At 40.7% G+C, this 12095-nt stretch overlaps 1 protein-coding gene across 1 annotated transcript; it reads right to left on the reverse strand.

Moving 5' to 3' along the window:
- Positions 1–1304: 1304 nt before the first annotated feature.
- On the reverse strand, positions 1305–11884 carry LOC105945164 (adhesion G protein-coupled receptor E3). Its single transcript, XM_031898245.1, has 9 exons — positions 11798–11884; positions 9934–10128; positions 8740–8975; positions 7672–7732; positions 6082–6173; positions 5647–5815; positions 4741–4839; positions 4616–4661; positions 1305–1384 (listed from the first exon to the last, which is right to left on the reverse strand). The coding sequence occupies exons 1-9, from the start codon at positions 11882–11884 to the stop codon at positions 1305–1307; spliced, it is 1065 nt and encodes a 354-aa protein (XP_031754105.1).
- Positions 11885–12095: the final 211 nt, after the last annotated feature.

A 12095-nucleotide genomic window follows, 5' to 3' on the forward strand; every position in this document is an offset into this window, starting at 1 on the left:
GATAGTGAGCTGTCGAAAGTCTGCAGCTTTGTATTGCTATGTGACTTTCTCTGGTCTACAGCAGTAATCCTCGAGTTAGCGAGACCAGTTTGCCTGCCAGCAGAATTTGCACTTCATTTGCTCTTATGCCAGAAAAGATCTAGGTTTCTATATCTTATTTTATGGAGATTTCTGATTCGTACAGATCAAAAACTCCCAGCAGTACACTGCCCAACTGAACATCTAAAGGTCCCTTGTTCGATCCCGGGTTTGGCAGGTGGAGCTGGAGATTTTGAGAGCATTTTACCTAGGCGCGATGAAGCGAATCAGCAGCAAGCAATTTAAGCCACATAATTGTTAAGGTGCTATATGGAAGACTGGCCCCCTGCTCTTGCTAAGTAGGTTGCCCTTGGGAAGACTTGAGCACATTTGACATCCGCAATGGAGAAAGTGAACTCGTAACGAGCAACACTGACACTGCCATAGTTTGAAAAAACTGCCCAAGTTGAGGTTTGTCAGAGGTCCTGTGTAAGGTGTATTAGCTCACATGGTAGAGCGCTTGCTTAGCATGCAAGAGGTAGAAGGATTGATGCCCGCATTCTCCAAGAGGTGGTTCTTTTTGGAACGCAAGTTCGATTCCCGGCAAACTCACAGCATCCTCTATTGCGGCACGGACTAGCGCTTTTTAAAAAGGTTGCCACCATAGTGACCCGCGGATGTCACCACTTTGCAGCCATGCCTTCCCATGCAGGGTACAGGGCAAAAGCATTTCCAATCTGTCCTTTGCAACCTTCAGAGGGGCATGATATTTCTCTCGAGAAACCCAACAGAAGTTGAATCCTTCCAAAAGCCTGCCCCGTGTGAGGATCGAACTCACAACCTTGAGATTAAGAGACTGATGCGCTACCTACCGCGCTTAAAAGGCTGCAAGCAGCAGGTGTTTGGTGTCTACACTGGTGTGCTCTACTGCATACACCCTTAAAAAAATTGCAGTGACTTATGTCATAAACAGACTGAGGCATAGCCAACGTGTATTTTGCAAGTCTTTCAAAAGGATAAATATTTTGACCTGTAAAACTTAGGGTGCAGCAAAAAAGAGAACAAGAGCCCCATGTCGAGCTCTTCCGAAAACCCCCATTTTCCTTCAGTCTGTTGCCCTACTCGAAGCCTTTTTAAGCAACTGGTGGTTTAACTTGCTTGGAAAAGCAGCATGTGGCAAACTCAAAAAAGTGTCCTTGAGAAGTTTGTTTGAAGGCAGATTTGCAGCATGCACCCAAGGTTACAAAGAGATGATACAAGTTACACAGACTTGCTGTGTATTGCTCTTAATCTGTCTCCTGTATAAAGCTGGAGCACCTCAGATCTTGCATGCCGAGTAGTTTGGCAAAGACTTTCTTGCAGCAAGCTTAAAAGAGAAAGAAAGGCAAAGTCACTTGGGGGTGCCAAAATGTTAGGCACCCCCAAGTGACTTTAATCGCTTACCTTGTACCCCGGGCTGGTGCCCCTGTACGGAGAAAACCACACCAGCCCGGGGTACCTGCAGCGCTTCCTCCTTCCGGGTTCCCTGCACGCATATGTGCAGTAGAATGAATAGTGGAACTTTAACAGAAAAGTCGGCTTTTAACTGCGCATGCGCCGACCGCTGGCATTTTCAGAAAGGAAGCGCTCCATGTACCCCGGGCTGGTGCCATTTTTTCCATACAGGGGCACCAGCCAGGGGTACAAGGTAAGCGATTAAAGTCACTTGGGGGTGCCTAACATTTTGGCACCCCCAAGTGACTGCCTTTCCTTGTCCTTTAAAGAGAGGCCAAGGAAATAGAACGTTCCCTTACCCGGGCCACGGCGGTGAGAGCGCCTAACCCTAACCACTAGACCACCAGGGAAGCACTCGCTGCCTCCCTTTTCCTGTAACTGTGACCAAGCAATTCCATCTTACTATTATTTGTCACATGGTTGTACAACTGCATAATGGGATATGGCGTCGGCCCACTGAGGAGAAAATCTCTACTGTCAGTCACATGGCTGTAGAATTTCTCTACTATTAGTTACATAGTTGGGGAAGTATTTCTACATCCACATCTGACGATTCAGCCCTGACTGCCAGTGGAGGGTGGGAACATTTTTTTTGTGACAAAGATCGAAATTGCTACATGTATGGCCACCTTTAGCCACAGGTACCGCTGATGAGATTGTAGATAAAGAGACCAAGAAGGGAAGGTAAACCCCTAACAAAGGAGGAGTAGAGGTAGATTGGAACATAACAAAGTACTACCCCTATGTTGCTTTGCTAGACCTATCACAAGGAATTTCTTTTAACTAGTGATGAGCAAATCTGTCCCATTTTGCTTCACCGTTAAATTTGCAAAACTACAGAAAAATTTGCGAAAAGGCGAAAAATTTGTGAACTATTTGTGACAATTTTTTGATGCACAACAAATTTTTTTGTGCTGAATTTTTGCTGAAGTTTGGTAAAACAATTTGCCAATGCTGAAATGTGAAAATTTGCTGCGAATCCATGCCTGGTGAAAAAATTCACTCATCACTACTTGTAACTAATTAACAATACTTACACATAGTAATATAGTAAGTTAGGTTGAAAAAAGACATACGTCCCTCAAGTTCAACCATAATGCCTATATATAACCTGCCTAACTGCTAGTTGATCCAGAGGAAGGCAAAAACCCCATCTGAAGCCTCTCTAATTTGCTGCAGAGGGGGGAAAAATTCCTTCCTGACTCCAAGATGGCAATCGGACCAGTCCCTGGATCAACTTATGGGAGATAGCACTCAGTACAAGTGAGGGAATACAGGGTTATGGGAGATAGCTCTCAGTACAACCCTGTATTCCCTCACTTGTACTAAGAGCTATCTCCCATAACCCTGTATTCCCTCACTTGTACTGAGTGCTATCCCCCTACCCCTGTATTCCCTCACTTGTACTGAGAGCTATCTCCCCTACCCCTGTATTCCCTCACTTGTACTGAGAGCTATCTCCCCTACCCCTGTATTCCCTCACTTGTACTGAGAGCTATCTCCCATACCCCTGTATTCCCTCACTTGTACTGAGAGCTATCTCCCATAACCCCTGTATTCCCTCACTTGTACTGAGAGCTATCTCCCATACCCCTGTATTCCCTTACTTGTACTGAGAGCTATCTCCCATACCCCTGTATTCCCTCACTTGTACTGAGAGCTATCTCCCATACCCCTGTATTCCCTCACTTGTACTGAGAGCTATCTCCCATACCCCTGTATTCCCTCACTTGTACTGAGAGCTATCTCCCCTACCCCTGTATTCCCTCACTTGTACTGAGAGCTATCTCCCATACCCCTGTATTCCCTCACTTGTACTGAGAGCTATCTCCCCTACCCCTGTATTCCCTCACTTGGTAAAAAGCCACCCAACCACTTCTTAAAACTATATAATGTATCAGCCAGCGCCACTGGTTCAGGGAGGAAATTCCTTTCCAAATATTGAAACGGAACCTCTTTTCTTCTAAACGGAATAGGTGCCCTTGTGTCAGTTGGAAGGACTTACTGGTAAATAAAGCATTAGAGTGGTTATTCTATGATCCCCTTATATTTTTATACATAGTTATCATGTCACCTCTTAAGCGCCTCTTCTCCAGTGTAAACAGACCCAACTGGGCCAGTCTTTCTTCATAACTGAGACTTTTCATACCCTTTACCAGCTTAGTTGCCCTTCCCTGCTATACTTTATATATTATAAAATTTATAGCACACAGAGCTTCCATGTGTAAATAAGAAGCCTTATGTTCTATATATTTTCTATCTATTAAGGAATTGTCTCTACAATATAGTAATGGAACTCTCCATTAAAGGAATGAATCAGTTTATTGGTATGAAACAGTTTAAAACATAAAACACATTTATATTTCAAGCCATTTCAAAGGATGGTGGTGTTTTTCCTATATACCTCTGAGACTTGGGGTTTTTCTTTAGGAAGCTCATTATTTTTAGTATGTTTGTGTTCAGCAAAAGTTTCCAGCAGCCTCCTAGAGTAGATGATGCCTATACAATGTGCAGCTCCACATCATGAGCTGCACATCTGTTATCTGTCACCTGAAGTTTGGGAGGGGACCAAATAGTGAAAAAAAAAAAAACAGGTCATACATAGACCTTTTGGGCTAAACGCTCTAAAATTATTGACCTGTAAATGAGTAGGACCTACTAGAAAATAAGCAGAGTTGAGGAAGATTTCTGGTGCGCCTGGACATAACTTTGCCTTGTCTCTGTATGTTGACTTTACTTTTATTAGGGAATTTAATTAGGGAATGTTGGCACTCATGGAAATTGTTTTATAACTTCCTGATTTCTTTTCCTCCCATATGGAAACTGGACCCTTCAGATCTCAAAAAACTGAATACAACAAATTACATACAAGAATACTCAATATATTTTCAAGTATTTGAAGGTAAACAGTAAACCATTTTTGCCATAAGGAACTTACACTCAGTCCCCAATTCCTTGCTTCAGTTAGGCCAGGGGCCTCCAACCTTTCTTACTCGTGAGCCACAGGGGAACTGAGAGCAACATCCAAGGGGTTGGTGAGCAACATGTCGCCCCCGAGCCACTGTTAGAATGTCAGAGTTAGAATGTTCATCCAAAGTCTTACAACGATCTACGAAAATATCTGGTTTCAGAGTTCCAAGTGCAGTTACCTGCAGAGAGATGTTGAGGTGAGATGAGCAGAGCAGCAACACTGTGAGCAATGGCTGTAAAAGAAAGACTGGTACTTACTGATTTCAGGGTCATAGGAACAGAGTTGCCCAATGCACCCTGTGATCCTGGCTTCTTAAAATTAAGTCGACGGAAAACTTTGTGATATTCCTCCCTTACCTACATGCAAAGAGAAAGCAATGAGTCTTATAATATAAAGAGAACAAGAGGTTTGAAGAATGGCCCTACCAGAAAAACTACACTTATATATAGATAAAAATATTATACTACTGCTGCAAAACTGCACAATGTCCAAAAGCAAAGTCACGATTACTTTAATTTTTATTGGAACAATTTTTATTTGTATGTTGTTATGTCTGTGTGTATTACCTAGAATTATTCCACTTTCCACAAACATAAAAAAAAAACCATACAGACATTGGCTTCTGATGAAAATGGCTATAGTGTGTCCATTTGAATGTAGCTTACCGGATCCACTGGCACAGGGACTTATTATCAACAATCAATACAAACACACCAAAGAATATATATTTTTGTGAAACTTTGGAAAAATTAATGAAAAAGAAAAAAATTCAACAATATTTTGGAGGAGTGTGCCAATTGTTTTTGTCGCGTGGCAAATTTTTCTGGAGTGCCCATTTCGTGAAAAAATCCACCAATGGCGAAACTCACAAAATCGCCCGAATCCATGCCTGGCAAAAAATTTTGTTCATCGCTAATCATAGGAGGATCAGAACGTATTTTTGTTATTACATGGTGAAATGCAAAATAATCTGACTTTTTGGTCCCTCCTGGGGGCCTTTATCGAGGAAAGAGGGGCCGGAACATCAGATTGTTTTGCATTTCACCATGTAATAATAGAAATAAGTTGTTAGATATTTAGCATCTAATAAATCTGGAGTTAGCCTCCCTAGTGCCGGGCTGGAGTTACACTGACTAGTGAATAAGTGAAAAGGATTTAGTGACCTGGTGATTGAGCAGGCAGTGCACAAGGAAGATGAATGCCCCCTGAAGGCTGTTGCAGATGGTGAACAGATACGATGCCACAATGGCCCCAGGTCCACACTGGAAGAAGCCAAGGATCCAAGTAGATCCAAGTATGAACAGCTGAACCAGGGCCTTGAAGGCCAGTAACCTGAAATAAAAAGGAAATAAATCAGAATTTTCAGCTTCATATTAGTAATATTTTTACATTTTTTAGCTGTTTTTATAAATAAAGCCCTTTCACAATTTTGATTTTCTCTGTGCCCATGGCTTCATGTACTGATTTTGTGATAAGACTGGTTGTCAAGACATCATTCTATCTTAAATGTTTATATTTAATAAACTTATTATTATGTATTTGAATTAAAGCAAAAAACTTTTTTCCTCTAACTCTATAATTAGTGCTCACATACTCACCGTGTGTTCTTAAGACTTGAGACATTTGTGTTCAGAGATGCAAGCTTCACTCGGAGAAGCCAGAAAGTCAAAATCAGGAGTGTGGTATTTATCTAGATGATAAAAGAAAGAGAGCTGAAGAGAAGAAAGCAAGGTTTAAAAAAAAAAAATGATGTTTATGTTTATTGAAAACTCTATATTAAAGAAAGGACAATGAGGTGTCCAACTGGGCTAAAGGTCGTCAGTCATAGCATTTTATGGCCAAACCTGCCCAAGGGCTTCTTAGATGTATATTACCCCACTAGGGTAGTACATGAGCAGATATCTAATAAGTACAAAGTTTTTGATCAAGTTCATTTTTAATGAGTATACGAGAAAAATTACTTGCAAAATAAAATAGGGATTTTTGTATTAAAAATATCTTTCCCATGTTTTTTGTTCTGATTTGTCTTCAGTTTAGAAGAATCAGATCATTTTGGTTGTAAGAAAATTGTTGCAAAAATAGAGCAAAATGACGGAAGTTGTAGACCATTAATAGAAATACAAAGACCAAAAGGTACAAAACAAAACTACAAGATGAAATAGTGATACCTCATGTTGTAAAATGAAACAAATTAATGTTTCTGGTAGATCACATTTTTCACATTAGACCAAGGTAATAACTGATATTTCCAGATAATTTCAGAACAATATTAAAAACATATTATAAAGTCAGAAATGTTAATGATTAGTAGAGCAGATCTGTACACTATTGCATACTAGAGTACATAGCTAGAGTACAAAAAAATCAATAGGAGGAGAATGTTGTTAATAAAAAATGTAATGGACTGGAAAAGAACTATGGGTCGACTGTGTGTGAGAGTGAGACACGTTAGACAAGTTAGTTTAATATATTTCAGTGATTGCCAGTGTATAACGTTCAAGTTAGGTAGGAACCAGTGTGCGACCGCTGGATGCAAAGTCTGATTCTTACGGTATAGCAGGAACTCCCAGCCCTTCCCGGTCTTCACCGACGCCCTTTTGGGGCCCCGGAACTTTCCGCTGCGGTCCAAGCTGGGGTCCTGCAAACTTTCAGAGTTCAGACGAAAATACGAGGTATTGGCAAGGCAAAGGCAAAATCGTAGTTGGGGTACAGGCAAAGGTCGAGGCAGGTAGCAAGAATCGTAGTCGGGGTACAGGCAAAGGTCAAAACCGGAAACAACAATCAAAACGCTTTAGCAGGTACTGATCAATAACCAGAAGCCAGCTTGGGCAATGAAACACTGAAGGAAGGGGTTTAAATAGCAGATATTGTCGCCAAAACAAAAGGAACCGGAAGAACTAAAAAACCTACACAAAGATGGCGCCTAAAGCTTCAAGGCGCGCACCTGCGCATGTCAGCGCGTCATCGCGCATGCGGAGTAACACCTCGCCGTCCCCGCCGAACCTTGGAGTGTGGGCCCTTGCCAGAGCGCGTCTGCCGGCCGGCGCGAGCTAAGGTAGGTGAACGCGCCGGACCGGCAGAGCGCCTTACACAGTCATTTCCTCTTGAAATGATACAGTATAACCAGTGTGCATTAGTAGAGAGATATTAAAGCTCATATAAAGCATTGTTAGAGCTTAAGAACTCACAGTGATGAAGACACAAACTGGGCCAAGGAAACTCCAAATGAGATTTAGACTGAGCCAACAACTGCAAGGAACCAAACAGAGAATCATATCATTCCCAGTGACATGTATAAATATCACACAACATGACATATGTATTCATTTACAAATACAGCTGTCTGCACTTATTAAATTACATTTTAGTATAATCTAGACTGATATTTTTAAAAAATTCACAATTGTCCATATTGGTGTGTTTTATACACATTTTTTAAAATGATTTACTAGTATTCAAGAAAATCTTACAGGTGCACAAGAAAATGTCTCAGTAACAATTGTTTTCAAACATAAAACTGTTTTATGTGAGAATGTCTTTTTTCATGTTGGAATGCTTTAGTGGAAGTATGACCATAGACATCCATTAGTTCATTTAATGTTTATCTTGAAGCCTGAAATGGATTCAAAAGATTAAAGAATGGAGAAGATCTTCTCTAACTTTGCATTAGGGTCCTTCACTATAAGAAGATGGTCATTTGTAAAAGATGTTAATCTTACTGGTAGATTATTAATTTCCAGGCCGGGTAAATCTTGAGATATCTGATGAGAGGTTCAAGGGTTAAATTGAAAAGTAAGGGGGAAAGAGGACACCCCTGGAGAGAATTCATTTGCAAGGCATTTGTAGAAAGGGCCAGTGAAGCCATCAGGACCTCCTGCCGTATATTGTTTTAGAGATGAAATTATCTCTTTTGTTTCTTGTTCAGTAATTGGAGAGTTGAGATCTGTTAAATCTTCTTGAGATATTTTAGGAAATGTTATTTTATTGAATAAAATTTTCCTCTCTTAGTCATAGGCGTTAGTTGGAGAATATAATTGTTTATAGAATTTTGATTAAAATTAGAAACTGTAAGATGAATAGGAGAGGCCTGAACAGAAAATAACAAAAAGTAACAATAACAATACAAATGTAGCCTCACAGAGCAATTGTTTTTTTGTTTCATTTACCTTTGTTCATAGTAAAGTACCTTTAATGAAGGCAACTACATGACTAGTTCAAGTATTATAGTAATAACATATCAGTTTCATAGTTTGTACCTTTTCCCTGTACCATATGCTTTAGAATAAACTGCTGCTGAGATGGCCACTATGACTGCGGGAACCCCAAACCCAATGATACAGGCAGTTGGGAAGTGAGAGCGTCGGGATGTCAAGTAGTTCATTGCATTCAGGTTTCTCACAGTGAGGAAGAGGAGGACACTCTCCAGAGTCATCCAGCAGAAAGCACAGAGGAGAATGTAATGGAGACAGCCAGCAATGATAGAGCAGAGTATCTGTGAGACAGAGAGTAAGATGAGTTGAAGGAATTTGGGGATAAATACAAAAAAGTCAAACCAAGGAGGTATTGAATGCACTATAGAAAAGGATATTATACTCAATGGAGCAGGCTTCATCTTGCAATAAAATATTTTGCACCAATCATGGCAACCAATTTTCATTATTAGGGCCATGGATATTCCAAACATTGGTCTCAAGGAGCAAGAGTTCCTGTGTCTGCTCAGATTATAGGCAGTCAAAATTCCATTATGAAATGAAGCGATGAAGCCACAGTATAGCAGACAGAACTTTATAAACAACTATGCCGTCCAGAATGACTTATTTTGTATGATAAGGAGTAACGTACCCCAAACAGTAAGTATCACAATACAGAAGGAATGTGCTTTGAAAAGTAGTGTTTCGGGCTTTTTTATTGAAAACCCCACTAGTCCTGTCCATCTGTTCCACTTCCTGACGCCTTCTTTTCCAGGCTGTGCAGGGCACCTGCAGGACGTAGCTCACTGCACTGTAGGATAGGAACCAATCAGCAACTAGGCTGACCTGATAAGGAAGTGCAACCTGTCTTTGCTTGTGTGACTGCAGGGCTGTGATTGGCTACTCCCCTCCTACTGGCAGGGACCGTTAGGACACGCCCACCCCTCATTTGAAACACAGACATGGACGTGAGAGGATCTATAGGGAGCTCCAGTAAAGGGGCTATTTTTACAGATAACATTAATTTTTAATCCAAAGTGAGTTTTTCCTATGTGTCTTCTTTATCACACTTTTGCTTTGTAAGCATAGAACCACAGCCTTATAGTAAATGATAAGTGTATTTATTCGTCAAAGGGATTTTATACCTTAAGGGATTTAATACCTAAATCAACATTTAGCCTAATGAAACAATCCACTTTTCTCCTTGTTTTTTTGACAACTATGATGTAACTTGTGATGAAAGAAAGAGGTTTAACTTACTTTAAACTGGGTTTGGGGTAGGCCAAACAGGATGATCAGCTGTCCCAGAAAGAGACATCCGCATAGTGCTATCAACATGGAGGTGTGAGCGCTCCTTAGGGACCGGCACAGGAGGAATGTGACAAGAGATAGAAAGAGACAGAGAACAGATACACCAAGACCAATGCGTGAGATGAAGAGAAGGCCACGATCTTTCTGTTCAAGAGATAAAATAGTAGCAAATGTAAAATGACATTCAATTACTTCATCATTTGAAAACATGGGTAATGAGATATTGGGATTTGCCAAATACCTTTACTTAGTGACTTCAAAAAAGAAGTGAAAAAGAGTGTTTTTTAAATTATCTTACGTTGGATATCCCAGCATTACCTTAAAGGAGAAGGAAAGGCTAATAAAGAGTTAATCTCAAGCTGCAGGCATACCTTCAGTTCTCTCAATAGTGCCCTTAAGTCTCCCCATATTTCTCCCGTTCAGATGATCAGAAGCCAAACAGGAAGAAAAAACGCTGAGCTGTGTAAAGAAAGTTCCCATAATGCCTCAGTCCTGCACCAAAAGCAAGACCGGTGTACATGCTCAGTTAGTTAGACTAAGAGGAAGCTTCCTGCTGATTGGCTCAGATCCACATTCCTAAGGGGGGGGGAGTGAGTTCTTAGCATTCTTGAGGGGGGGGAGCAGGAGAGAGCAGAGAGCTGGGCGTCTGTGGCACAGGAAAACAGACACAACAAATCTTTTGACAAAACTCAGTGCAGCGTTTCTGTGAGTGCTTATGGCTGTATTTACAGACCTTTCTCATAAAGCTTACTTAGCTTTTACCTTTCCTTCTCCTTTAATCTTGTCTAAGACATAAATAGTTCTCCTTCCTACCTTTTTTGTTTCATGTGTATATCTCCTTGCTACCTCCAATACTCAGAAATGTCTATTATCACTGCCCTACCCCAGGCCTGGGATTTCATACTGCCAACTCCTTCACTCCACATATCTAATAAACTGCACCCCTTCCAGATTCCATCAGACTTTCTTCCAATCTATCTGCCTATAAAATGATTGCGCCAACCACAGTTTTTTTTTTTGAGAAGCTTAACCTCATCTAGCCTAGCATTCCTTCAGCATACACTAGCATACAATATGTGGCATTTTAATTAAACTTGAGTTTATTAAAGTTAAATTTTTCAAATTTCTTAGAAAAAAATCTTCGAGATTTATTGAACTAGAAATAAGAAAATTTGGATGAAAAAATGAAGCAACTAAAATATGTTCTATAGAATTCAATGAGACGTGTTTCTTCGACATCCAAACAACTATTTTTCAAGATTTTTCAGAAACTCTAAATCAGGGGTGGCCAATACATCGATCGTTGTCCAGTGGATCCCCCGATGAAGCCAGGGATGCGGAAATGCTGCGTGAATGTGTACGCTGCGTCCACAGTGGAATGGAATTGTCTGGCCACCCCTGCTCTAGATTGTTGGGCCCCATTGAAAACTAATAGAACAACACAATTTTCAATGGCAGATAAGTTCTCCTCCACAATGACTCTCTTTGCCGATCCCCATACTGTGTGCCATATCCCTTCTACTTTTTAGAGCCCTCTTTCCTTTTGTATCAGCTTGTACTGTATTTAAATTGTGTTTATATTGTACAGCCCTGTTGAATATGTTGGCCTTTTATAAATAATAATAATGATAAGGATCATCCCCTTTAGTTAGTAAATGCTTAACCAACGTATATTTACACATTTAAGGGTAACTTTACTAGAGAGAAATGTAAAGGAAATGCCTAGTGGCACAGGATGGCTGGCAGCCTCAGTGATGGTTGCTGTTAGTAGGACAATCTATGGTTCTGGTTCTAAGATAAAATACATTGTTACCTTTATATCACAGGGAGCCATGATGACCGCAAAGGTGGAGAGATGATCACAGGAGCAGACGGTGTGGGAGACATTGGAATGTGTCATATTGCAGCCTCTCTGGGACCATCCACTCAGCTCAGGATCCCAGAATACACACAAATATTTTTGGGAGGAGTTCGAGGCCTCAATAAAAAAACAAAGCAAAGTTATTGTTACTGATACCCTCCCCCAAACACACACAACACATACAGGGGCCGATTCACTAAAGTGCGATAAAATTTATCGCACGCTTTTTTGCTTTAAAATAGACGCGATA

This window comes from Xenopus tropicalis, chromosome 3, assembly GCF_000004195.4.
Source record: "Xenopus tropicalis strain Nigerian chromosome 3, UCB_Xtro_10.0, whole genome shotgun sequence".
NCBI classification, from domain to species: Eukaryota; Metazoa; Chordata; class Amphibia; order Anura; family Pipidae; genus Xenopus; species Xenopus tropicalis.

Excerpts from the sequence above, each read along its gene's own strand:
- LOC105945164 (XM_031898245.1), bottom strand. The coding sequence starts at position 11,884 with ATGACACATTCCAATGTCTCCCACACCGTCTGCTCCTGTGATCATCTC. Across the intron at positions 7,733-8,739 it reads GCATATGGTACAGGGAAAAG|TTGTTGGCTCAGTCTAAATC; the intron begins GTACAAACTATG and ends GGTTCCTTGCAG. Across the intron at positions 4,662-4,740 it reads TTCCTATGACCCTGAAATCA|GTAACTGCACTTGGAACTCT; the intron begins GTAAGTACCAGT and ends ATCTCTCTGCAG.